Source organism: Manacus candei, unplaced genomic scaffold, assembly GCF_025592945.1.
Source record: "Manacus candei isolate 608988 ecotype Guabito, Panama unplaced genomic scaffold, ASM2559294v1 h1tg000008l, whole genome shotgun sequence".
Classification (NCBI taxonomy): domain Eukaryota; kingdom Metazoa; phylum Chordata; class Aves; order Passeriformes; family Pipridae; genus Manacus; species Manacus candei.
The window spans coordinates 29,990,716-30,018,528 of NW_026138056.1; the positions used below are offsets into that span (position 1 = coordinate 29,990,716).

At 37.5% G+C, this 27,813-nt stretch overlaps 1 protein-coding gene across 2 annotated transcripts; it reads right to left on the reverse strand.

Annotated features, from left to right (window-relative positions):
- Positions 1 to 27,813, reverse strand: SNX16 (sorting nexin 16). Of its 2 annotated transcripts, XM_051770540.1 has the most exons (8): positions 27,729 to 27,813; positions 22,607 to 23,070; positions 18,333 to 18,419; positions 15,253 to 15,401; positions 9,620 to 9,689; positions 5,012 to 5,148; positions 1,785 to 1,901; positions 1 to 1,515 (listed from the first exon to the last, which is right to left on the reverse strand). In XM_051770540.1, the coding sequence occupies exons 2-8, from the start codon at positions 22,976 to 22,978 to the stop codon at positions 1,410 to 1,412; spliced, it is 1,038 nt and encodes a 345-aa protein (XP_051626500.1). In that variant the 5' UTR covers positions 22,979 to 23,070; positions 27,729 to 27,813; the 3' UTR covers positions 1 to 1,409. The 2 variants fall into 2 exon arrangements, with proteins under 2 accessions (XP_051626500.1, XP_051626508.1); XM_051770548.1 differs by lacking the exons at positions 1,785 to 1,901; positions 27,729 to 27,813.

Sequence of the window (27,813 nt, forward strand, 5' to 3'; positions counted from 1 at the left end):
TTTTGTCCATAGTTTTATTTCACCAGGAAGGTTGATACAGTTCTGCATAAAGGTCATTGTACACACAGTCTGAAGTACAAAGCTCCCTTTGAAAACTCCAGCACAAAGACACTGCATATTGACAACATTAAACAACGATGTGGGTGGTATAGGGAAAAAAAATTAAAACAAACCAGCATTCTTCCTATTGGAAAAGTAGAATAAAACAAGGCACTTTCAGTAAATAAGTGAACAGAAACAAGCTGTATCAAAGACTCCACAGAACTGACCAAGAGCACTGTAACAAAATTCTGCAGTAATGAACAAGTAAAATACAAAAAGGCACTACATAATCCTCTCCCTGCAACTCCCCTTTCTCAACCAATTAGCCAACTGAACTTGGCACAATGGAGTCTTAATTATAAAGTGCATCTCCTGTCCTAATACATTTTGAAAAATAGGCTATACAACATAGGTACCAACATCCCCATGTGTAAAATATGTTGAAACAAAAATACGCTGCAACTAGATTCAATCTAGTTATGAACTGTGCAGGAAAAAAATATGGCTTCTTTACAAGTCTTTCAATAACCTCCATATAATCTTGAATATTTTTAAACAAACATAAATGCATAAGCAATGTGGTAAGAGGTAGTGTTCTGAGTAAAAGGCAAACTTACCGATTTTATTGTTACATGGGTATATAGCAAAGGTATCCCAGGTTTTCAAAGCAGCATTACTGAACAAAAAGTATTACAGCATGCTATTTTGGGATGAAAATACACAGTGTTTTGGGGGTCTCATATTAGTTCCTTCAGCAAAAATGACCAGTTTTAAAATGTCCAACTATAATCCCATTTCGGAAGTACTCCTCTCTTGGTACTGGAAGTTTTCCTATTGCATTGCATTAAAATTTCCAGGGAAACATTCTTCAACTTCAGAATTTAAAACCAACACATTCTCCATTCTTACACAGAGATGAGTCCGTTTTTACTTCAACAAGCATTAATTTATGGCTATAAGAATATGAAAACACAAATACCAAACACATGAACACATCAAACGTGTCACAACAGTGGCAACATATGACATGGGAGTTAGATGTGTTCAGTGATTTAGATGTGTTCAGTGATTTAGTGTGGAACTTGTCATTCCGCTAGGAAAGTGAGCCAAATTGTGTATGTACACTACCTAAACTTCACCTGATTTTAGCCCTTATTAGACTTCGATTTATTAAATATATAAAGGCTAGATAAAAACTGAAATCAAAGCAGCACTGGGTATATTTCTTACATTAATAATTTGTAAGGATTTATGTAAACATTCAATTGTGCATTCTTGCTCTTTGCTGTAAATTCTTCACAGCTACTCTAAGCTGCTACCCACAGATACATCCCAAACATGAACCTGTAACAGCAGCTGCTGCTCATCTATTCTTCATCTGGAGTATATGCTACTTCAGCAACCTCAATTTCTGGGACAGGATTTCCAGCCAAAGAGCCACTCCAGCATGGCTCATGGTTCTCTTTGTCTGAGCTGAAATGACAGATCAATAGGCTTTGTCAAATGGGAACTAGTATGATTCTCCATAGTCATTTTATGCAGACAATCCACAAAACATTTACAACGCTTTTTTAATTTATCATATTCCAGATCTAAAATTATCTATCCTAAGGGCCTTTATGCAGCAGAGGTGTGCAATAAAATGCTGAATTCCTCAGCTGTGCAGAATTTATGCAAGACCAAACATTTTAAAAAATGTACTTTAAGAATAACTAAAATATAAGTAAAATAATAGTATTTACCAGCTGTCCTCACCCAGGGTACCCTGGTCTGCTTCTACTGCAGAAGACTCCACCTCACCACTGCACTCACTTTCTTCTCCTGACATTTGACGAGTCATTTTTCCTAAAGATAAATCCCTACAACAGATAAGAACAGAGTACCACCAATCCATAGAGCAAACATTCATCACTGAAGAACTGTTTGTTTCATTTTAACCTTTGCAGTTTCTGGGAACCTCTCGATCTCACTCCTACATGCTCCATTTCTTTTATTAGTTCAAATAGGTAGGGTCTGTGCTGGGTAGCTATTTAAACAGTTTATTTGCTCCAGCTGCTTATTCCTGAACTAAACTCAGTCCTCTGAATCTCTGGGCTACCAAGACAATTAGAGGGATGGAGCACCTCTCCTACGAGAAAAGGCTGAGAGAACTGGAATTGTTCAACCTAGAAAAGGCTTCATGGTGACCTAATTGTAGCCTTTGAGTATCTGAAGGGAGCCTACAAGATGAAGAGAGACTATTTACAAAAGCATGTAGTGACAGTACAAGGGGGAATGGTTTAAACTGAAGGAGAGTAGGTTTAGATTAGATATTAGGAAGAAATTCTTTACTGTGAGGGTGGTGAGGCACTGGAACAGGTTGCCCACAGAAGTGGTGGATGCCCATTCCTGGAAATGTTCAAGGCCAGGTTGGATGGGGCTCTAGGCAACCTGGTCTAGTGAAAGGTGTCCCTGCCAATGGCTAGGGGGTTGGAACAAGATGATCTTTAAGGTCCTTTCCAACCCAGGCCATTCTGTGGTTCTCTGGTTGCATCACAGTTTCATAGCTTTACAAAATTCAAGTTGTAGAGGAGTGTGCATGACTTTAGGTAAAAAATCACAAGCAGAAGATCTAAGCCACACACATCTTGCCTAAATGTCAGAAGGGGATTATAACCAAAATGTAGTCAGAAGGAAGACAGGCAGGATGATAAAAAGATTTCTTCAATAGTTTTCCAAGTTTCTCACTGTAACTTTACAAAGTCAGATATTACGTTTCAGAACAATACGTTTTCCCATTAATGATAAAAAGACAGGTAATAATTTTTTCTTAACAGCAACACAAGATAACAGTCCAACTAGCCTGTATATAAATGGGAATAAAGTCATGTAAATTGACCAAGGAAATCCTTTCTTCCAAAGCACTGCTGTGTGTGGAAAACATATACCAATTTAGAACTGAAAGCTGTGACTTGAATTGGAAATAAAAGCTTGTGACCCATTTTGTGTTGAAAGCGATACTACTATATGTCATCCCCTTTTTAAATTACTCTACCTACTGCTTCTATTGTTTTATTTTAATGCATGCATTTTAAGTAATACCTCAGCAGTATTCTTTAACATTACTATTGGCCAAAGCCAGCAATATATAAAGGCCTACAAGTCTCATGTCTTGTCAGCTGTCTTCTCCTTCTACCTCATGCGCATTTTAGGTACTTGGCCTTTAGAGTGTGTAGGCATAAGATGCTTTATTCTTGCTGGGCCATCAGATAGAAATTCCACTTCAACAAGGCCAAAGACAGACACATTTCACAGAATCACAGAATATTCTGAGTTGGAAGGGACCTACAAGGATCACTGAGTCTAAGTCTTAAATTAATGGCCCATATAGGGATCGAGACCACAACCTTGGCATTATTAGCACCATGGTCTGACCAACTGAGCTGATCTCAGAGTCTTATTTCTTTTGGGTTCATTTCTCCATCAGACAGACAAGCTGAAGTTCTTTAACAAGATCGTGAGTCTTCTTGGTAATTTTTACAACTATAGATCACAGAAGTTATTTTCCATCAAGACTTCAGACACTACTTGGCTGATTTTCAGTAATTTTATACATCTGGGAAACTGGCAGGGTGTTTGTGTATTTAAAAAACATAATCTATCTATCTATCTTCAGGGAAAGCACTAAAAAATAAAATCCCTTTTTGCTATCCATGCCTTCTTATCTTTAGCCATACAGAATTTCTTATCATTACATTTTAGCAAAATGCAAGTTATTTAATTTTTATTGACTATTTCTCTATTTAAGCCAGCAGCACACCATATCTCTCTCATCAAACAGGAAAAGCATCTTTCAAATGTAATTACTTGCCTTCAGGAATAAGTGACAAACTAAATATGGTATTCTGATCAGAATTTTCAGTAAGCCACAACAATTCCACTTAAATCTTTTCCCATTATAGTTCACTTGAAACGTACAAGGTGTGGTTTGTCAGTCAATCTGGATATGCCAGACTCAACAACTCAGGCAGTAAGTAAAATAAAATTTATTTTGAAAATAATTTTTTTTTTAGTTCTGTCAGTGTCTCTGGTCATACACACACACCCAGGGGATGTTTTTTCACCCAATCTCATTATCAGGAAGAAATTCTCTACTATTAGGAAGAAATTATTTCCTGTGAGGGTAGTAAGGCACTAACTGGAAAAGGCTGCCCAGACCAGCTGTGGATGCTCCATCCCTGAAAGTGTTCAAGGCCAGGTTGGATGGGGCTCTCAGCAACTTGGTCTAGTGGGTGGCATCTGTGCCCACGGCAGAGGGGTTGGAAGTAGATGGTCTTTAGGGTACCTTCCAACCCAAATCATTCTGTGATTCTACAAACTGCTAGTGGGACCATGGGAATTTACTCTTTTGCTAAGAAAATGCTGCAATGACTGACTCAGCAGCTCTAATGGGACACTGAATAGCATATCAATTCCCCTGCCACTGCTACAAAATTTAGCAGACGGGCACCATAAGACTCCACTATTTTTTCCTTGGGTTTAAATAGACAATCTCCAGTGTTATTTAAGTATCTTCAGCATCATTTCTGGCAATTCAGAACAAAGTTAAAGACATTATTAGACATATAATTGCCTGATCACTATGTTCTGTCAAAGCTTTGAGTACAGGTAGATTTTTATAACTCAAAGCAATTTTCCCCCTCCTCTCATCTCTAGCAGGGCATTTCATGTTTCCAACATTTCAAAAGCAAACTTAAAGGATTAGGAAACAATCAAAGTTACTTTAGAGGGAAAAGATGGGACAAGTTTCTCAGTCATTTGTACTAAATAACTTTTAGCCAGCATATGAGAAAGAGCTTACTGAAAATATTGCTTTGTGTGGTTATGTGTGGAAAATGTTTTCCAAGACTGTATCTAAAGCTGGTACTTGTGACTAGATAAGGTACTTTTATGGAGATAAACTCCTAAACCCCATAAAATTTCTACATACCTAATTCTTCTTTCAACAGCATCTATATGAAGTTGCTTTTCACTCAGCAATTTCTTCAGCGATTCAACTTCCCTTTGTTTTTCAAGCAGTTCTTTTTGTAGGCGGTAATTTGTTTCCTCTAGAGTTTCACAGAAAGCCTAAAAGACAAATTTAAGAGCATCTTCAATTTTACTTCAGTGTACTGCCTTTATTGATTTTTCTTTTAGAAATATCAATCTGCAATAGAATTATAGCTGCTTTTCTTCAGGCTGATTACATAAAAAGTCATGTAAATTTTAAAAAAAGTTCTGTCCTTAATAAAATAATGCTGCTTTGTTTTGAATTGTGAATTTAGTATACTAAGCTGCAATGCAATTAGTTTATCACATCATTTGTTTGTCTCACAAAACTCTAAAGAGAAACTTTAGAAAAGTAGTGCCTGATTTTGAACCTTCTTTCCTATACAGAACATAAGCTGAACTCCCTGCTCCCTTTTCTCCTCACAAAGCTTTGCTTCCACATGACTTGGAAATCGATTTAAAAGTATCTAATTATTCCCACAATGCAAAGAATATTCGGATTGAGATAAAGACAAAGCCGTACAGTTCTGTACCAAACACCTGTTACAACTATGGAACTATGACAGAAGACCAATACAAAAACATTTTGAAGAAGTTTAATGGAATGCTGTGAACACCAGCTACTCAGCCATGACAAATATGCCATGCTCCTCTGCTGAGCATGACATGTATTTATAGTACACTCTGATGGATTTGACAATGAGCAATCTCAAAACTTAATGTGATGAGCCAGTGTCTCATGCACCATCCAATGAATGCAGGAAGTGACAGAAGCCTTGGCACAGAGCCTGCTCATCTATTACTGGAAAGCACAAGTCCTGCAGCAGTACCATGCAATTCTGATTTAATAATTTACATGTTCTCAATAAGTAAGAATCCCATGTGGGCTTTCTTGGGTTAACATTACCAGCAATTAACCACTAATTCAGAGTCGGACGACTGTAAACGTTTTATACGAGCTCAGTTAAGAACAATGCTGTTAAGACACTGTTTTTCTTAAGTTTTAAAACAGGCTACAAACATCAAGAAGATACTGTCCTTGGCTTTAACTGAAGCAGATTCATCATCCCTAAAACGTTAAGTTTTTCAATCCAATAACCATATTTTTTTCATTGAATTTTAATTTATTTTATTGACTCAGATAGGAAATTTATCTTTTTTGACAGACACTGAAGACCAGTCATCAGTTAAATCATAGTTTTATTCATGTCTACTAGAGCCAAGAACATGTGGCATGCAATTCACTCTTCACACAGCATTTGTAGTGATTGCTTTAGCTATCACTCCAGTTAAGCAGTCATCCTGTTTCATCCAAGTCAATCAAGTAAATTTGACTGTATTTTATTAAAATATTTGGTGTTGCTGGCCCCTAGCTCAAAACTGGCCATTATTTAAGAATATAATGAAGTTATATTATTTCTACCTTTATATTTATGTGCATGGAAATTTCCCTATTCCCAAAATAGCTAAAAATATTGCATAAGTGTTGTAGACTGTTTCACTGCTCTGCATGAGAACTGACAAAGCCTTTTGGAAAAACTCATCTCTACTGCAGTCTGGATATCAGCTGCCCGAGGAAAGGAAGTCACTGTTCTCAATGAGTAAGAAAACATCAACATATTCTGAAGGAGGCTGTAATAGCAGAAAGGTGAACCAAAACTGAGAAAGAGAATGGTGTGTAATGAGATATCTTGCTCTTTTAGTAGCTGGAAACCTGGAGTCTGGGACAGTTCTAACACCCAGGTTGGACCAATTTTCCCTATAGCTCTGAAAGGGCAACAGAACTAAGCCAGCTGGAAGACAGCTTTGCTTCCTTCTTCAGTGGATCATGAAATACAGATGGCTGGGAAAGGATCTGTGCAAACAGCTACCAAGGACATGACAAAAAAGATTGGTTTAGTGAATATTTTGTCTACTTTTCTCTGATTAAAGTCCTGTAAGGTCTAGTTAGCTTGTAATGGAAGATGTACCTGTATCCTTCCCCCTAAAAATATAAATATGTTTTGGCAAGTCCTTATGGAACTGGAATAGTAGAACAGACGTAAACCAAATAGAAGACATCCATATTTCCATTATCAGGAAAACAGTAATAGAAGATTTTTTTCCTGGCAATGCTTTGTATGAAAATAGTAAGGCAAAACAGACATAATTTTTGAGCTACCTTTAAAAATGAACTCCAGGAATACATATGTGAACCTTAGTGCTTTTCCTGTAGTTAGGCAGTTTAGGAAAAGCAAAGCAACAACCTGCAAGGGATGGATATAAGATACTTTTGGTATTTGGTAGGAGTTCAGGCTCCTAGCAGCCACAAGCCAAAAAGCATGACCATGACTATGGATTTTAGGCTGAACAGACTTCAATCTCTTCAGAAACCTGCTTGGAAGAAAGCATCCATGGGAAACTACCTTGGAGAGAAGAACAGTCCAGGAGAGCTGGTTGATATTTAAGGATCACCACCTTCTGGGTCAGCAGGTAGAGCTCAACAAGTATGAAATCAAGCAAAGATTGCAGGAGGCCTGTATGGATGAGCAAGTAACTCCTAACTGAACTGACAGATAACAACCAAGTGTACTAGGGGTGGAAGCATGGAGAGGTGACCCAGGAAGAATATAAGGCTGCTCTCTGATCTTACAGGAACAGGGTTAAGAAAGTGAAGGACAACCTGGAGTTGAATCTAGCAAAGAAAAGAAAGGACTCAACAAGTACATAATCAACAAAAGGAAGACTAGGGAAACCATGGACCTGTTGTCTTGACTGGCAAAGATCAGCCTTCAGTAATTCCAGACCTCTGCAGCCAGAGGAAAAGACAAGGAAGGGCATGACAAATTTACCCTCAGTGGAGAAGGGACCAGGTCAGGGAGCACTCAAACAGCTTGTACATGCATGTAAGTCCATGGGGCCTGATAGATGCACCTGTGGGTGCTAAGGGAGCTGGCCTGTTGTCCACCAGAACCCCAGGTCCCATGATTCAAATGTCATAATAAAAGATAATGGACTTGAGCATCTTTCATGTGATAAAAGGAAGAAAAAGCTGAGAGACTTTAGTCTGGAGAAGAGAAAGCTTGGAGTGATCTTATCGATGGGTATAAATACCTGATGAGAGGGACTGAAGAAGAGGGAGAGAGGTACTTTTCAGTGGTGCCCACTGACAGGACAAGAGAATGAGCACAAATTAAACCCCAGGAAATTCAATCTGAACACCTGAAAACACTTCTTTACTGTGATGGTGATCCAAAACTGGAAGAGGTTACACAGAGAGCTTGTGAAGTCTCCTCTGTAGAATACTGAAAACCTGACTGGACATGGTCCTGGGCAACCTGCAGTAGCTGACCTTACTTGAGCAGGAGGGTTGGACTAGACAATCTCAAGAGGTCTCTTTCAACCTCAATCACTCTGTAATAAGGTGGAGTGTCCCTTGGAGAGCAGAATTTTAAGAATTGTCTCTAACAACTTAACAGAATACAGCTATTTTAATGGTTTGATTAAATTTCTGTGGTGGGGGAGTAACACTGAGACTTCACCACAGCAGGCATTATCGAAATTTCAATGAAGGCGGCACTTAGATTTTTTAATTATGTGAACAAATAATTACGGTAATTTTAAAAAATTTTCATCAGCTTAAATAGCAACAATGAAAAGTGATTGTATGGAAATCAAATATGAGCTTGTAAAAAAACCCATGCACACAGTAATCTAGCAAGAGCCAAGGCACTCCTACTTTCAGGCAAAACAAACTGGTAAATATAAATTTAGTTGAAGGAGCATCAATTAACATTCACAATTTCTACAAGACTAACAATGTATGTACAGTTCTAAAACACAGTTATTCTATAAAGCAAGAAAACTAACATCATCTGTTCTAGGCAGACTCGATACAGCTCTGCATCCCAATGAAATTTACTTCTAATAAAATAGGCTGCAGCACACAGTATTATTTGTTCAGCATGTTCATATATGCATGTTGCAAGGCTGCTGTTTTACTACACTACTTGTAGTGTAGTAATATGTCACTAATTAATTTTCTGCAAGAACACTGTTTTTAGTGGTCAGAATTAATCTTTTCATTACATTCATTACATGGGAAGGTGTCCCTTCCCACGACAGGTGTGTTGGAACTAGATGATCTTTAATTCCTTCCAACCCAAACTATTCTTTGATTTTATAGCAAGAAACATTTCACTGCAAGACCTGAAGTCCAAGGCATAAGCATTATAATAATGTGCTGAATGTAAACTTATAAAATCTCTCCTTATATTCAGTAGTTCCCTTACATAAGCAGTTGCAGTCGCCGTAAAAAACAAACGCCATCCACGGCTCATAAAAGACAAAAAGGAAGATGATATATTTTGGGACAGGGATGAAGTACAGCAAAGATGATCAGCGTGCACCAATAATCAGACTGGACCCGTTTTATAAAGACAACCTTTTGTGATTTTTGTGAAAGAACAGAAACAGAAGTGTTTCACTCCATACCATGCAACAGATCTTACAATATTCTAACAACAACTGCCTTTTGCGTTCTGATTTTATCCTATTAATTAGCACTTACCCTGCTCTCTTCTAGACTGTCAAAAGGACCCGGAGGATCATCCAGACAAAGAAATTCTCTCACTGCAAGGCTTTACCAAATAAAAGAGAGTGAATTACTGAAGTACAAAACCAGCAACAACAAATATGATCATACAACGGAAGTATTTCTTTAAGGGACACAAACACCTAGCCTCAAATTTTACCCCCAAGTACGCAAAATAATGTTAACAAAGTATTAAGCCTCAGTTGTATGTGTTCACCAGGAAGAGTATTTAAAATGTAACTTATGAAGATGAGTAAGCAACTTTAGAACATGATTTTTCATGGTTTTTTTTTTAAATTTTAATACAATTTGTCACTACATGACAACTGACAAGTTTATCACTTTCGTATTGAAGATATATGAAATTTTGCCCCTGGTGAAAAATAAATATTATAAGATGGATGAAAAAGTTTGCTGTTAATATCCATATGCAGATCCCTTCAGGTAGTACCAGGGGAACTAAACATCAGTACTGAATCATGTCCACCTGTATCCATTTTGCTAAGATCATAATCCATTGACATATACATAGTATATAACTTTTATATATACAGTACATATTTTTATACATACAGTAAATAATTTTTATATAAAGAATAAGTTATAAAATAATAAGAGACAAAGTTAACGTGCCATGGATATGCTACACAGCCATCTCTAAACATACATTTTAAACTAATGCATTCCACTTAGAGTTGTGTAACAGCTGTCATCCCCCTCTGTGAATCGCTTTGCAAAAGTCAGAAGAAGGAAGTATGTGTAATCCTGTGGTTTACTACAGAGTATTTCAAGCATCTTACTCATTCTACCTTCCAAGTTCAGATTACTTCTCAGAGAACTCAAACATCTCCAAACACGTCCCTTCAGTTACCTTTTTTAAGATTTTCCTGCTTGATTATATTCATTCTTCTACAAATAACCTCCAATCAGAACACTGTATTCACAATTAATTAGCAAGCAGTAACATGAGCAATGCTGTGCTTGCACTCACTACTTTAAATCATCTCCTACTGCAACAAATACACAAAAATGGAAGATGTGAATCTAAATTTAATTTCCTGTCTCCTCCTCCCACCTCCTGAGTGGAAGGCAGAAAAGGCAGTAATTTTCTGCCTTCCACTCATTCTCTGCATTTGAGGTAGACATGAAGTACAAACACAAGAAAGGAAACTTTCACCCAGATACCAACCTAATCAAACAGATTCAGGTGTGGCAAGCAAAATGAGGAGAAATTTCTTCAAACACTGATCATTGATTATAGCATCACTTTTAGTTCTAAAAAGGCTCTTAAAAATATTTATCTAAACTACACTTAATGCTTATTTTGTTGTTCGATTTTTCTAAGTCTGCTTTCACACGCTTATTGCATATGTGTAGATACAGGTGGCCAAAGGTTGGTGAGAAATCTTGTCTTTGTATCTACTTTTACCTCATCAGCCTTTACACCAAACTGAAATTTTTTTTTCTATAATCATTCCTCTCCCTACTTAATTTATGTGACAAATGTTTTACAACTATCCGTCCATGATCTGTGCAAGCCATAAGCCTAAATCTGTACTATTAAAAGAGCTTCTCTCATGTACTCAAATAAATAATGAAAAATTCTGCCACCTAAACCAAGATTATCACTCCAATTAGCACAAAAATAGATAGCTGGCAACAATTCCTCAGGGAAATGATCAGAAAACATAACTTGAAATGAAATGAAAGTTATTCAGGCATATAAAATACATTTCAAGGTGAAGAGCAGGGTTGTTTTTTTTTCCCTCCTCTCCAAATAGTTTAATATGTTTGAGATGACCCTTTTCTGACATGATGTTCAAGTCCATTTTTTTTAATGAAAAGAACAATTCAACCATTAAGATGCCGATGTAACTCATATTTGCCCAATACAGAACTCATTATGTGGAAAAACTTCTGCTAACCATTTTTCTTCAGCATCTTAATCCTTATTCACATATGCAGCTCAAACATATTTTAAATGTATTCAGTTATTTTCTTGTGTTATTAAAGGGTAACATTAACATGGCATAACACACAGTAATGCTTGTGAGTGAAAATCAAAATATCCAGAAAAATAAATGTAAAAAATATCTAATCCACGTATATCATCTACTTACATCATGTCAAACTTTTTTGCTTTCCCTGGGGCTGCTGGCAGAAAACCGTGTCTTCTACGGTTTTCAAAACTACTTGAAATTGAAAGCTGTACATTCATTATTTTACATAAGGAGGTCAAGAAACCTAAAGCCACAGGTCAACAAAAACATTGTTTCTTTACCTAAAATATGCACCTGATGGCATAAACATTTAACTGCAGCCTAGCATTACTCAGTCTGCCCTGACCCTGCTTCCCCCTCCATGTGTTACACCTTTTGCTTTCATTTAACAAACAGAAGATCCTGCCTTAAAAGTATCACAGAAATCTTTTGTATCACATGTGGCAGAGTTTCCTGTACATGGCTTCTTTCTTCACTTGTGTGCTGGCTGACATCCCTCTCCAGGGAGGCAGCAATGCCAGCATTAGGGGCAGTGTGGCACATTGGATCCCTGACTCAAAGCTGACCAAGCCTCTTACACAGGGTGGAGGCAGGAGAGCTGTACCATCTCTATAAAGCCAGATGACATTTCAGTTTAGCAGAAAGGTCTTCTTTCTCCCACTTCATGAGTTATATGAAACTTTCCTGAACACATTAAACTCTAGGAGAATTTCAGTTTGATCTTTCACTGAAACTTCAATACAATGCAAAATACGAGAAGAAATCCATGAAATACGTGCTAAATTTAGTTCCCTTCACACCATCCTACATCTTATCTTTAAATTACTTTGTGAATCTAGTTTTATTAAAAAATAGGTATAACCAAACGAGGTCTCCTATCCCTGAAGGGTAAAATTCCCACTGTCAATGTCTCGATAATAAAGCACATAAAGCACAAAGAGACTTCTCTACAAAGAGAAAAGGCTCATTTGGTTTTGGTGTGACCCAAGCACTTTGACTTATTTGCAAAACTGTAGAAGTAAATGGTGAACTTGTAATGGGAAAGCATGGTCAGATGCTCATCATTGCTCATGTGACGTGCAAATATTAATTTCCATTAATAGTAACTTTTATTCTGTGATAAGTGGATAAAAATATTAAGGTGGATCGAACCTCACTAGTTATAATCAGTTCTCGAGGAATTCAGACCTTCCTCTGGTTATATTAGAATATAACCTGTATCAATAGGTTATAAAGTTTCTTAAAAAACTTCATCTTTATGCAGAGTGTTACACAGCCAAGATCAGAATTCCGAAAATCACATTTCAGGTAACGATCTGTTCATTAGCCAAAATACAAAGTGATTCCAGAAACATTTTATTTCCCTTTTGTATCAGAGGAGCAATGCAGTCTAAAAGTTATGGTTTCAGTTTTTGCCTTAAATCATGACAGAGTATTTTGTCCAAAATGTTCCATTATTAAGATATATGCAAGCTAGTTGAAATACCAAACTAGCTGCAACAACATGAAGCACAAAGCCTTCAGATTATTTTAAGTAGACTAAAAGTCCATTCCACCCACTAGTCTGTCTCCAGTAGCATAACAGAAGTGACATTTAGGGAATATTAGAGAATCATTCCTTTTTTTTTTGGCATACCTATCATTGTGTAATTTAACAATAAGGAAGTTCTTAAACTTCTTGGCTGCATACCTCACCCACATAATTACATTTAATAGCCACTGACACAGAAACTCACAGGTTGATCTCAATTTCTTTTTGAAACCATTTAAGCTTTGTCTTTGACATCTCATAACAAAGCTTCACCACTCGGTGTGACATAGTGCAAGATGACTATGAATCATCCAAATATTAACATTCTTTACTTACCTTCCCTATCCCCTTTGATGATTTCATATGCCTTGTTTAGCCAGCTCTTACCCAAGACAACAGATTAAAGAGAAAAGAACTCTTCTTGCAGGGAATTTTTCTGTAGCTTCATCTGTTGTTGCTTGCTTTCTCTGTACCTCTAGCAGACACTTCTTTTGAAACTGAATGCTGTGTTTTACCATTGGACTACGTGGAAGTACAATTCAGATTCCCATAGCAATAACTTTTTTCCCCTTTTAAGTTCCTCTAACAATTTTAATGAAACTTTTTGACTATTGCTGAATACTGAACTGATTCAGAAAACCAGTGATATCAGTACCAATAGTTATTTTCCAGGTTGTAAAAAACAGAGTTTACAAATCTGCATGGATGTACTTGCTGTCATTTTGTCCTTCAAGACAAGAAGACTAGTATTAGTCACTCAGTGCCTCATGATCCTTCTACAATAGTTCATGATCTCAGATAATTTCAAGACGTTCCTGAACATCGGTGTCCATAACTGATCTAGCTTTCCACATGTAATACTCCTAAATTTCCATCAATCCTTTTCCCCTTGTCTTTTAACCATTCTATACGAGCCTTGTCATAAGTACTTGCTTGTTAGATGTCCCTCTACAAAAGACATTATTGCTTTTTCAAGTATTATTTTTATTCACCTCCTAACCACTTTGGGGTTTTTTTTATTAAAAGCAGTACCAAAAGTCAGACTTATATATGAATCTCTAGTTTCCAGACACAGCAGTCAAACACCTTACAAAAATGTGCCAAAAGCAGTAACAGCCCTTCTACTAAAAAGTAAAGTAGATATAAGCATTATATGGTCTCACACCCCAACTTGGCAATTTTACATTTTAGTTCCTTTAAAATTCTTGAGCTAATGCTGTTTGCTTTAGCAAATTCCTTATTCTTTGTTTTGAATGAAGTTTCAGATGATGATACATCCTCAGACTAATTCCTCAAAGAACCTCTGGTATGGTAACCTCAACTTTTTTATTTCTGCTGCTGGAAAAAGTTTTTAGAACTAACTGCTCTGCCTCTAGCAATCTGCTTACTCAAATTTCATTCTGTTCTGTATTAAAATAATTTTACACTTCATTTGCCAGAATTATGCTCTATTCATCTTCCAGCTCTGGAAGAATTTCCCACTTTGTATGAAAGAAGATACTGTTCAAAGAGACTCCTGCACTTTGTTGATTAAACGCATTATGTTTTTTAAACTGTTAGGAAATTTTTTATTTGTCTTTTCAATTTACTTCCGTATAGCAATCTACAGATGTACTCCTATTACCATCGCGTATCACGTAAGTTAAAAACCTGCAGTTTAATACACCTTTTAAAAACTGATTCCAAACAGTGTACGTACTTTCCACTATGAAAGCATAACTTTTAATCCCAGTATAAATTAACAATATATCAATTCTGCATTAAGCACAGAGAAGTAATGTTTTAGGAGTAATATGGGATTAGTCTAACTTTTTAAATATTACAACTTTTATTAGTTATCCGTGTACAATTCAAAATACTGCAATTCTTCTCTTTTGTTTATGTTAAGATAGGATTAATTTGAAAGGACGCTAAATAATTCACATAATGACGAAATGCACAAAATGAATGCTAATAAATCCCTTACCACATTGCTCAAAGACACACTGCTAGAGTCTAGGAGTTGATAAGAGCAGTTTGGAAAAAAAAAAAAACCAAAAAACCAAACAGAAATGCAAAAGCAAAGTTTAATCACATACCAGTTAGCAATATCTTTATGAGCTACTAGGTTCTGGAGAAATGCTTGCAGTCCCAACTGTCGATCTTCCAAGAAGTCAGGATTATAATTATCCTTGAACCAGCGCTTTGGTGGAAGGGCCAACCGAAAGCCTGGAAACATATCTTTTAGCTGAAATTGAAATGAAACCCAATTAAAAAAAAAAAAATCAAGAAAAAAGTCTCATCAAAATACTCATTTTGACACAGGCACTGACTTCACTCAGAATTACGAGATCTTTCTGACTTCTGCTAAGTTCAAGCAGAAGGTAAGTCTCAACCGTAAGTACAATTCAAATTACAGCATAAATTGCAGACATAGTTCTGTCACTTGCTGTGTTGCCTTATGCAATCCAATGACCTCTCAAATTTACCAGATAAAAATGGGAATGAAAACCTTTGCTTTGTTATTTAATGTCCAGTATCAGATGAGTAAGCATTTCAGTGGTGTTTCTTCTAAAGTACTCAGGGACAATAAGTACTATCTATCTATCTATCTATCTATCTATCTATAAAAATCCATTACAGATCTACAACTCTGCAACTTGTCTTTTTTGGGGGGCTAGCAGACTAAATTACAACACATGCCTGACGACACTTCTAGTGAAGAGTAGCTCTTTGTACAACCAGAATATTAAAATTTCAATATGCATGTATAGCTCAAACTCTAGTAGTAACATGTAAAATTGTACTGAGTTACTTAAGTAGCAATGGGGTATAACTGACATTAGAAATATCTAGATTTTTTTTTAATTCAGAAATGAAATATGCAAGTGAATGGAAGCATAAAACTATATAACAATGAACCTATCAAAAAAAGCCAATTATTTTTCTAATATGCTTAACTATCAACACTTGCATAAAAAACAGTTTTTCGAAGCCTTTTCTTAGCAGGGATGCTTGACACAGAAAAATCTTGGAAGAAGATTTACAACCAGCAGGAAAAAGCAAACTAGTTTTACAAAATCTGATATCCCAACTGCCACAAGAATTGTTTAATCTTTTTTTCTGAATACAGGATCAAGCCAACTTTTGTCAGAGATGTACTGCATACACCTAATATATTCACATGAACATTGCAGTGCCAGGGATTTTAGAATCTGCCTTGAAAACAGTTTAGCACTCAGTGTTTACAAAGCTGCAGTGTAATTCTTCAGTGAGTGTCCTGATCCTTGCTCAGCAAAATTTAACCCTTGACAACAAGTGTTATCTATTTAACCACTCTTTATGGACTCACAGAAAATGCTAACGGGTAGCTCTTTCAGCAGATTAAGTTTTTACAGATACTGCATTTCAGATAGAATCTCTCTACACAGTTTCAAGGAAGAACCGCGTTAATGGATCACCTTTACTCATATAAGTACCATTTCACAGCATGAGAAGGGTGCCATTTAAACATCACAAGTATCGTATATTGAAATATCCCACCATAAATACCAGTTTCTTATTTACAGAATAGTTTATCCTCAAAGCCTTGCTCCTTTTTTCTGCATTTAATTATTTAAGTGTATGTTTTCCTCTTTCTGAATTTCATCTTGATATTAGACTCCTCTTGATATTTTTATCTTTGGTCATCCACTGTTCCTTCATCTATTACCAAGTAATCATAAAACCCACATATATAAGTATCCTCTATGCTCCATAACAGCTCTTAAGTTGATAAAATACTGAATAGGACTGAACCCAGAGATTATAACAAAATGAGTTCCTGTGTTAGTTGTACAGAAGACCGCAGATAACCATTGCTGGGAAAGCTTTTCAACCACACAGATTTCTGCATAATGGTTAATTTCACTTGTCTGGTCACACAGATCATGTAATTTATTTCTAAGGAAAGAGTATGCCTACCCACAGACTACTACTTTTGTGGATGAAGAGTATGAGAAAGCCAGCTGCTGTCAGCAGACTAATTTTCAACAGCACACTCCTGGGGCATTCTTTCTTGAACACTCCTCAGACCCAGCAGGAGGGTCAGACAAGTTATTCTGGTCATGATTGCTTCCTTTTCTACATGTCTCACTCCTACATCATCATCATGTGATACATTATGCACCTCACATGAGGCAATCTTGGGGAAAAATGTTTAACTTTTTGGTTCTTAAGACTGGTCATTTCATTATCTCTTCAACATCTCTACCAGCATAGTAACAAACTTTAGAAAGTTCTTTTCCCACAGTTCTTTGGGGTCAAAGTACTTCTCATACTTCTCCAGCCCAGTAGGTGGTATAAACAAAACCTAAGCATCTAGCCAAATGTCTGCAGTCTAGTCTTTGCTCCTAACCTCTCCTTCCAGCATGTTCCAACACCCACTAAGATTAAATTTTTGTTAATATTATAGCAAAAGACACTATTTCAGTCTTTGCTGTAACATTCACAATTTGCTTTCCATAGTTTGCTCTCAAGTAATGGATCTCTTATTTTACTGCCTCTTTCCCTTACTTCTGTCTCTGATGATTTATAATACTTTTCCCATAATAAAAACTTGTGTTTTTCAGACAAGAATTTTTTGCTTTCAAGTGTTCTAAAATCATTGAGTTGCAGACCGAGAATTCCCATTTATCTCCATCTTTAAAGTTCTGATATAGTATTTTGCAATTAGCTTTGACGACACTGAAAGCAACTGAAGACTGACCAACATACAAAGAACTTCATGAAACTTCAGGTTTATCATGAAAAAAAGCAGAGTTTGTTACACAGAAATGGACTGAATAATTACTGGATCGTTCCTGCAAGAGAATACAAGTCCCTAGTTCTATTTCCATGAGGGGGGATAAATATTGAAGAGTTAATTTCCTTTACCACATAGACTAGGAATAAATACAAAGTCTGAAGCACACTAAGCTTCAGATGAAGCTGTTACACCTTCTTTATATCAGCTGTAGTGATTTCAAGTATCTTTGAAAAAATAAGGAATCATGATTTTCTAGGCATTAGTATGTGTTTTATATGCAGTAAAACAATCAAGAACAGAAAAGAAGTGACAAAAATGTGAGAGACAAAGAAATGAGACATAAAAGAACAGTGAGGCAAGACAGCTGAGAATTTATTGATGTATAATTCCCACCTTGTCATTAAGCCTGGAGAAGTCAGTGTACCGTCTGAAAACTACCCAATTTTCCTCTGGACTTCTTTTTACCAGTATTTTGTATACCTGTGTGGAAAGACAGGAATATCACACTGCATTGTCTGGAAGGCTGAAATTACCCTTTATCTCTTAAGGAAACAAACTGATGGATAAAAAAAAATCCTAATTAGATTAAAAGAAACCCAAATAACTTAGTTATCAGTACAAACAGTATAAATTAATTTCAGAATTTAAGGAAGGAGCTACTATAATTCCTAAATACATTTAACTATTTCTGTCTATAAGAAAGGGTCTGTGAAACTGTACCCATATTTATTCTCGAGCAAAACACAAGTCTCAGCTATCAAAGAGGTAGAGGAAGTATGTTTTACTGATCTACTTTAACCTTTGCTAACTTATAGTTTTATTCATTGATCCTTGAGGTCAATCTGTTTTTAAGATGACTGTTAATAATAAGGTACTGTGATATTGTTTTCAAAGGTCTCATCTGACTCGCTTCACAAGGAAAAGTGAAGCAGAACAAAATTACATCCTCCTTTGGTTGCATTTGTCTTGAAAATTAGCTTTTGTCTTTCCAAGCAAAATATGACTTCATTCTGATAACTGCATCAGAATGATTATACTAGCACCACGTAACTGAAGTCATGGATCCTTTGAATCAGATTTAGCAAGACAACAGCACAGCACTACCATACTCCTATTTAAAAGAAAATGGATAAATAAACAAAACAATAATAAAAAAATCAAACAATTACTTTTTAGGAGGACTAATGCTCAAATGCCTGAACACAATGAATCTAACAACATAACCTCAACTAGAAAACATTAAACAGTTGTCTAATGTCAAAACCTTACTTTCTCCAATGTAAGGAAAGAAAGGTTCTGCAATTGTACTGGGTTAATATTCCCAGTCTACGTGTCTCTAGTTAAAAAAAAATAAAATACAACACAGAAAAAGATATTAGAATGGTAAGGATAAGAAATCCCTTACAGGTACTTAACCAAGTTCTATTTAAAACATTTTCTAATCTGTTACATAGTAAAATATTTTCCAGTATGTCACACTTTCACAGTCAGTTTTCTTAGCTGATAAATGTATTTTTCTTGTTGCAGTCCCAACATACAATAACTCTTCTGCTTGCCAACCTCTGTACATGTGTGAGATTGGTTTTAGCAATTTTGTATTCTATAATATATTAAGTAGCAGACAGTTACAGAAATTACAGATAACTACGGTGCAAACTAAAAGCAATTTTTCAGCAAGTACTTATCTATGTTTTAAACACAGAACTTCACTTCTAAGTAACATCATCTCTGTAAGTCATGGATTGTGACTGAGGAAAAGCTATTAGCTTTTAAAACTCAAGCTGTATGATGTGCCTACAAAGACAGCATTAAAATGTAATTCTTCTGTCTTGCATTTTATGTATAAAAGCTTGTTCAAGTATTTTAGCTTTCCGATCATACTAAAACTATAAACAATTTTCATAAATAAAACAAATAAAAAAATGTAAAATTGTGAAGACTCTTCGCTAGTACACAGTAAAACACAGAACAAGAAATTTTGGAATATTCTTGTGGAAGTACTTGCTAATCAGTATTCTATTACATTCTTTTATTCTACTAAAGGTTCTGCAAAGGTATTGCTTAAAAATGCACACATGAAAAAAAATTCATTTAGTCTCAGCTTCACTTTAAATGGTTTCCAAGTAAACATTAGACAAGTTGTTTTTTTTTTTTTAAAGTCTTCACAAATTATGGTCAACTGAAGTGTGATAAGGAGTGCAATCAGCTTGTAATTAATGGTCTCCAAAAATATGTTTGACTTTCCCCTACAAGCTGAAAATGAGATGGTTGGCTTTTTTTTAAAATTTATTTTAAAAATTACTAATTAATAAACAAGAACTGGAGTATCTAAAAACCCAACTCTCAATTCCTTCACATGAGATCCTGGAAGAAATTACAAATGAATTCAACAAATTCAATTAATTCCAGTCAATCATGAATTGCCTTATTCCACAAATACAAAATATTCAATGAAAATATGCCAATATTTAGTATTAATCTCTGGCCAATTCAGCATCTCATTATCATTTCTACTTGGCTCAAAAGAAAGAAAAAAAAGTGCTAATTGAACATTCCAGGACTGGTAATTCACTTGAGACCAACTGCTTATAAGGAGATGTTTTTCAGCCTAGGTTTTCTCTCACATAACCTTTAGCAGCCATGTACTCCAACATGCACTAACATCTAACTTTTGAAGTTAGGACATCATCCAGCTTAAGTAGTTCAGATTCATATTTTTGGAAACTATGAGATGCTACCAACAGTAAAAGAAACAAATTCAGCAATTAAGTCCCCTCTCTTTTACAGGTGATCTCAATTTAACTTCCACTGTCTTCCATCTTACTGATTTAGCACTGCAAAACCAATCCAAATTTCTAGGACAAAATACTTGCTGGCCTTAATGCAAAATAACAAGCTTATTTTCAACATCCAACTGAAAACACAGTTAATTATGTGCTTTCAGAAACAAACACAGTAGAAGTGAATTCATGCATCCAAGCATTTTAACAATAGAAGAGTGTTTCACTTGTACCATTAACTGGCCTTCTACATAAAATAAGGAGTCAAAGTTGTCATTGTAACTACAGTTGAAGGACACCTTACATGCACACTGGAATATGCCTTGGCATATTTTTGACTTATTCCTTCTTCAAGGAAGAGACGGAGGTGCTGGAGTGCATCCAGAGAAGGACAATGGAGCTGGTGAAGGGACTGGAGCACAAGTCCTGTAGGGAGAGGCTGAGGGAGCTGGGGGTGTTTAACCTGGAGAAAAGGAGGCTCAGGGGAGACCTTATTGCTCCCTACAACTACCTGAAAGGAGGTTGTAGCCAGGTGGGATTTGGCCTCTTCTCCCAGGCAACGAGTGACAGGATGAGAGAACACAGCCTCAAGCTGCACCAGGGGAGGTTCCAGTTGGACATCAGGTTAGGAATTCCTTCGTGGAAAAGGTTGTTAAACATTGGAATGGACTGCCCAGATAGTGGGAGTCACCATCCCTGGAGGTGTTCAAGAAACTACTGGACATGGCACTTAGGGCCATGGTCTAGTTGTCAAGGCAGTGATCAAAGGCTGGACTTGATCTTGGAGGTCTTTTCCAACCTAAATGATTCTGTGATATTTTCAGTCTAATCTTTGTCAATATAGCAATATTAATCATTGTTTTAGTTTTGAAGGTTATCTTTTAAAAGGAATTTTTTAATCTACATGTGAAAAAAAATTCTGCTCTTCTGTTATCCTACCATGCATAAACATATTAGAAACCAAAAATCTTAGGAAAAGACAGGCTATCATTCTCAAATACTTAAAAAGCAGCATTATTTAATATTTTGCAAGGAGAACTTGACTTCATTAGTATTTTAACTGTTACAAAGGCACCAGATTCCACACTAATATAAAAGAAAACAGGAAGGAAAAGAAGTTTGTCTGCTATTTCCTTCTCCTTACCTATTTCTGATTAATGTTGGTCATCTGAAGTAATTAATAATCAGTAACAAACAGCTTCCATCAGTCCCACAAGCATGTTTCAACCACATCCACAAAAACAAATGTAGAAATGCATTGATATATTTATGGTATGTAAAAAAATGAATTGCCAGCTACAGTACACTTTGAGAAAAATCAATACAAACTAGATAGGCTGGTGTTCTGGCATGAGATATGGCATAAGTGACTTCTCACTCTCCTGTCTGCAGAACAGACTTCCCCTTACTAGAACTCCGCAGGGCAAGAAGTTGAAACCTACATGTTTGCACTTCAATGCAAATATTTTAAGCTACTAATAACTGTAAAAGGGAAATATCAGGGTTTCTTATCATTAATTTCAAACAAAAAACTACATTTTATTTAAGATGTTTAGCTACCTAGAACTCCTACAAGTTCAATTTCACAAGGAATTGTAACTGCAAGGAATTCCTGACTTTTCCAGCTGAAATTTACCTGAAGTAGAATGAGTTTCTGCTATTCCACATACACAATTACAGGAAAGACTGCTTCCGAGTTCCAGTTTTCCACCTGTGTAATGGGATTGATATTTTCCTGTCAGGCAGTACTTTGAAGCTAAGCTGTTAAACTAGTAAAGCACTCCAATATCCCTGAATTGCAGGATTAATTACTAAAGGAAAATGCAAAGTACATTTAATTGTTATCTTGGAGTTACAGGATGAACTATGCTATACCCAAAAACTTACAGTGAATTTTGCCCTTTCCTCCATCACCTCATAGCCCAGTATAGTAGGCGTAGACGGTCGATCTTCCCAGCTCCTGGAATCTGTATTCTGCTCTATTTCTTCTACAGGCTGAGTACAATATTCTATGGATGGATCCAGACCTGTAAATTTAGTCCTAACAAGTGGACTGCTACACGCAGATGACGTAGAACCAATCTGGTCAGGCACGCTCATCTTTTTAAAACTACCAATTGTACAGTCCTCCAGCTGCCCTTTTGAGGAGCTCGAACTTGTCGAGATGCTCCCAAAAGAAGAACTTCTTTGGTTTCTGTTTGTAAAGCTGGATGATGAACTTCCAATGGGAATAGGAACAGGAACATATGGTGTTGCCATCCTTCATGAAGAAACCTCTCGGTTTTTGGTCCAGGAATTTAAGCTTCATTCAGTGTGTAAGCCATGTTTCCTCTTCTTTTCAGGAACAGTACCTGCAGCGAAGGACAGAAAAATACTGCTCTCATTTCTAAGTCAAAGCAACAGTAAGATACCGATCTGGAAAAAATCTGTATGAGCTTTGAGATGGTACATAGCAGTATTGATGGCTAAACATTTTCACAACGAATTAGGCTTCATATAAAATGCTGCTTTTAGATCATATTCTACCATTTTACAGGGAACTTTACAGCTCTTTCACAACTATTAAAATTAAAATGACAAAAAGTTAAAGCAAGATTACAAAGAGAAAAATATTTTTGTCCCTTATGGTTTAAGTACTATTTTGTTTTACCCAAAGTGTCAGCAATTTTTGGGCATATAAGAAGCTGATGTAGCTTTAGAGACTTTAATTTTAAGAACACGAGAGGTTTTCTCAGAATTGCTTCTTTAAGACATTCCGAGCAGACTACGTGAGCCAAACACACATGCAACAATATACATGACATGAATCAAAAGACATGACAGTAAACAAATTAGGTGAAAAACATATTTGCATATTACACATTCACTGAAGTATAATGGATCTGTTTTCAATGTTTTTCAAAACAACTCTATTGCATATAATGCTGCAGGTATTTGTCACAATGTTAAATGGGCATACTTTCTGGAGTTTGAATTGGAGCAATTAAGTTTTACAAGCATGCACATCAGAAGCAGGGTTTTAACAACAGCCAGTTTTCCATTCCAGCAGATTAAAATGGAAAAGCAAGTGTAGGCAAAAAAGATAAACACATTATTTAATATTTTTTTCTTCAACAAAACCATTTCAAACCAATCTTTTATGTGCATGTGTGTATATGCATAAAAAAAGGCAAAATAAAATTAAGACAGCGGTATCAAACTGCCAAAAAACTTCTCATTTTAGCAAAGTACCCAAATAAGAACTCTAACAAGATGCAAATTAAATGCCACCTTTTTGGACTAACAAGATTTGAGCCACCAACCATTTCACCCAGGAATATACCAATCAACCATGATGCTGCAGGAGGCTGTGGAACGGGAAATGGTCAATCTGATTCACATCATATTATCAATCATCTACTGCAGTAAAAAACAAATGAGTTTGCTAACTGTGAGGGTAAAGTGATGCTTTCGTTCTCTTGCTCTAAATAAATCTTAGAGAACATGAATAAGGAAATAAATTTTAAATGAACCAGCATCAGCAAGACTGAAAAATGCTCTTGAACAAATTCCTTGAGTGAAGGAAAAAATAATCTCAGTCATCTTTTTAGCTGTATAAGGAAGTCCTCACACACTCTGCTAGAAAGCTCAAGGAACTTCACCAGCAAGAACAATGTCAAACTGGCAGTTATTCCTCGAGAACACCTCTACTTCACTGTGGATGAGGCTGGATGCTCAGCAGCATCTCAGGGAGCTGAAACGTCACTGTCATAAACCCCTGCTGATTGACTTTGCTGGTCAGGTACAGGCTTTGGACTATCCAGCAGCTTCTGTTGCAGCACGGTCCTGTGCTCGGCTGTGTGACTGAAGCCACGTGTCAGGCAGCTGACCTGCTTCGGCCTCCCTCAGTATGAGAGAAAACAAGTCACACCTGCTCCTGAGACAAGATGTTCTCCTGGAGCTACACCAAGATCTAAATTCCTTTTTCCACCTGCATCTCAGTAAGCAAATCTATTTTCTGCCCTGAACAGTAAACTTTGCAATAATTTTTCTTTAATACAAATAGACACATCAAGGTATGAAGTATCGTCTGGTAAATTTTCCCTAGCAATATTCTCTAAATAAATAAATAAATAAATATCTAAATGAAACACCGAAAAAGGTGTTTTCACTTGCCACTTCAGTGACTCTTCCATGCTACCTGCGTAAGGAATTGAGAACATGCCTTAAAGAATGTCTGATACAGGTACGTTACTAGGATGTGTGATATTAAATCCCTACAAACAGAAGAACCCAGCTGAAACCAGATTGCAACAAATCGAAGAATCTGTAAGTAAAAAGTGATTATCTTGTGCTGCATGACTACAAACCAGGAGAGGAAAGTAAGCCCCCATCTCAGAGAATCTGCTGAAGTTCACTTAGTAGTCTGCAGAATTTTGAGAAGAAAAAAACACTTATGCTTTTCAGCACTTTATGATAAGAAAAACAAACAAACAAAAAACCTTCAAAACCCTACACAGACATTTTCACCAGTTACAATACTTGTGAAAAGTGTGTTTCCTAAAACAACTTCTTTCTTTAAAGTGAAATGCCAGTCAAAAACTCACTATCTTGAACTGATTTACTTACTACTCTTCAGTGCACATGCATTTCTGAACAGCTGCACATAATAGTGGCATGCAACATAACAAAGACTAACCTGAGAATAAAATACTTGGTGTTAAGAAGAACACCTACACTGAATGTGCTTCAGCAGCTTTCATGTCAGACCAGCTGTAATTTGGTACCACTGCCTGAATGCTTATTAGCAGCTGGACTGCACTAAGCCTGCTCCCAGGGTATGTTTTCTAATTTAGTTTCTTTTGTACTCGGCAAGGCCACTCCAAATCACGGGCACATTACATGGTGATGATGACCCTATTTTCTTCTAAAGGAGGTTCTCTACTCAATCTGACACACTAAACACACCCATAAATAAATAAAAGGGGCTGATACTACAGTGTCACAGAAAAGTATTCTCTGAGCAACAGAAATGGCAGGTCTAATGAGCAAAGGGCACACCCTGTCACTTAATTTGATTTTTTTTGTCAAAAACAAACAAAAACCCAAACCAAACAAACAAAAAACCCCACCAGCAGAAAGAGAAACATACAAAAACATTACATTAGATCTTAAAAGACTCAAAAATACATATATATGCATAAATATGTATGTAAATCCATCTTGAACTGCAGAAGTATCCTAATTTCCAAATATGTAAAATATTTACATGCTATGAATTACAACAGGGTTTAAAATCACATTAATTTGCACTTTATGAAAGCTGAACATTAGAAAAAAATACAATGGTCAAACGAGGGTCATGATCTTAGGAATCAAGCCTTTTCTACGAATATAGTTTACTGACAATTCATGCAATAAAAGAAACAGTAAATAATTTCATTTAAAAAAACCCTTTTACACAAACCACATCACTCCTTGCTTATGTTGGTGCAGCAAGAAGGGAAGATTTAGCTGTACACTGCTACTCCCCAAGCTTCACCGTGGACTGGTCTCACATGTCACTGCACAGAACTGGTAGAATCATTGCACCACACCAACTTTCAGAGCAAACAGATCGCTCACGACACCTATGAGACAACCCAGAGACTGCACTTTCTTGTCTGGATATTCACTCTACTTTTTGCAGGAAATTTGCTTCTTGTTCAGAAGCTGTATTCGGTTTAGCTTGATTCCCAACTCTAAGTTAAGAACGGAACAGAAGGAATAGAACATTTGCTGGAAGCACTGGACTGCGAGATCTGAAACAGGATAGGACAGTCCCGGCAACCAAGCCGTCACATGCTACAGAGCAGCATGACACCAGCTTATCCCGGTGTTTACAGCAGCCACCTCCCTTTCTGCGGGTGAAGCAAAGAGGTTGTAATAAAACCACTTAAAAAGGGTTCGCCTCCAGCTTGCAGCTATCGCAATTCCAAACCCTCTTAAGCTAATGGTTTGTATGTTCAGAGAGAAACATGTAAGCCACACGATTCAAGGATAATAGACTGGAAACAAAGCAATCCTTACTTAACAGCTGTAATTGGATTTAAAAGACTTTTAGCTATGCAATACTATTCGTGATCTGGTTACAGATATTACGCCTCTGTTTGGACAACGCAGACGAGCTGACCTCTGATGTTTAGGGTTTAAGTGCTACTGTGGAATGTCCACTGAAGAACAAGTGGAATATTCAGAGAAACAACTTGCTCAGTTAGGTTTAATGATTTTTTTTAATAATAATAATAATTTTGTGCCGCCTTCAGCCAAGTTACCTGACAACATTTTTCACCTGGTTATGAACTCGAAACTGGGGGGCTTATTTATCACACCTCGCGCATACGCACACACGGAGGTGGGGAACTCCTGCTCCAAAGAGTCTGTGGCAGAACTAGAAACCACTGAGTGTACCCTGCCTCCAAAACCTGCACATCAGGATGCGCCGCCTCCTCCGTGACGGGACGGTTCCGAAACGGGAGAACCGCCCCAGCCCCGCCGGTGCAGCCCAGGATAGTCCAGTCCGGCCCCGCCGCGCTCGGGCAGCGCCGCCACCGCTTTACGTAACTCCCGGGCGGCCGCCGAGCGCGCGGCACCGGCGGGGCCCCGCGAACCCCTCCGTCCCTTCGCACGGGGGCTGCGGGGATCGGCGGGTCCCAGCGCGGCGCCGGAGGAACCACCCCGAGGTGCAGTTGGTGAGGCGCCGCTCCTCACCCCCGCCCCGCCCCGGGCAGCGGGGGAGGCTGTCCTCGCCGTCCCGCCCAAGCGCATTCGGACCCGGCGGTGCCACCGCCCGCGGCCGCCTCCGCACAGGTGCGCGAGAGCTGCGGGAGCTGCGCCACCGGCGCGGCGCGGAGACGGCGAGAGCCGTCCTTGCCTGGCGTGGGACGGGCGGCGGTGAGGTTCATCTCCGCTCCCGCAGCCGCCCCCGCTCCCCTCATTCCCGGTGCCGGCGCCTCCCACCCCGCCGCTCCTGGCACGCGCCCGCGCTCACCTGCTCCCGCCGCCGCGCGCGCGCCCCGCTCCGCCGCGCCGCCGTCAGCCCTGCCCCGCCCACCCCGCGGGGGCGGAGCTCCGGG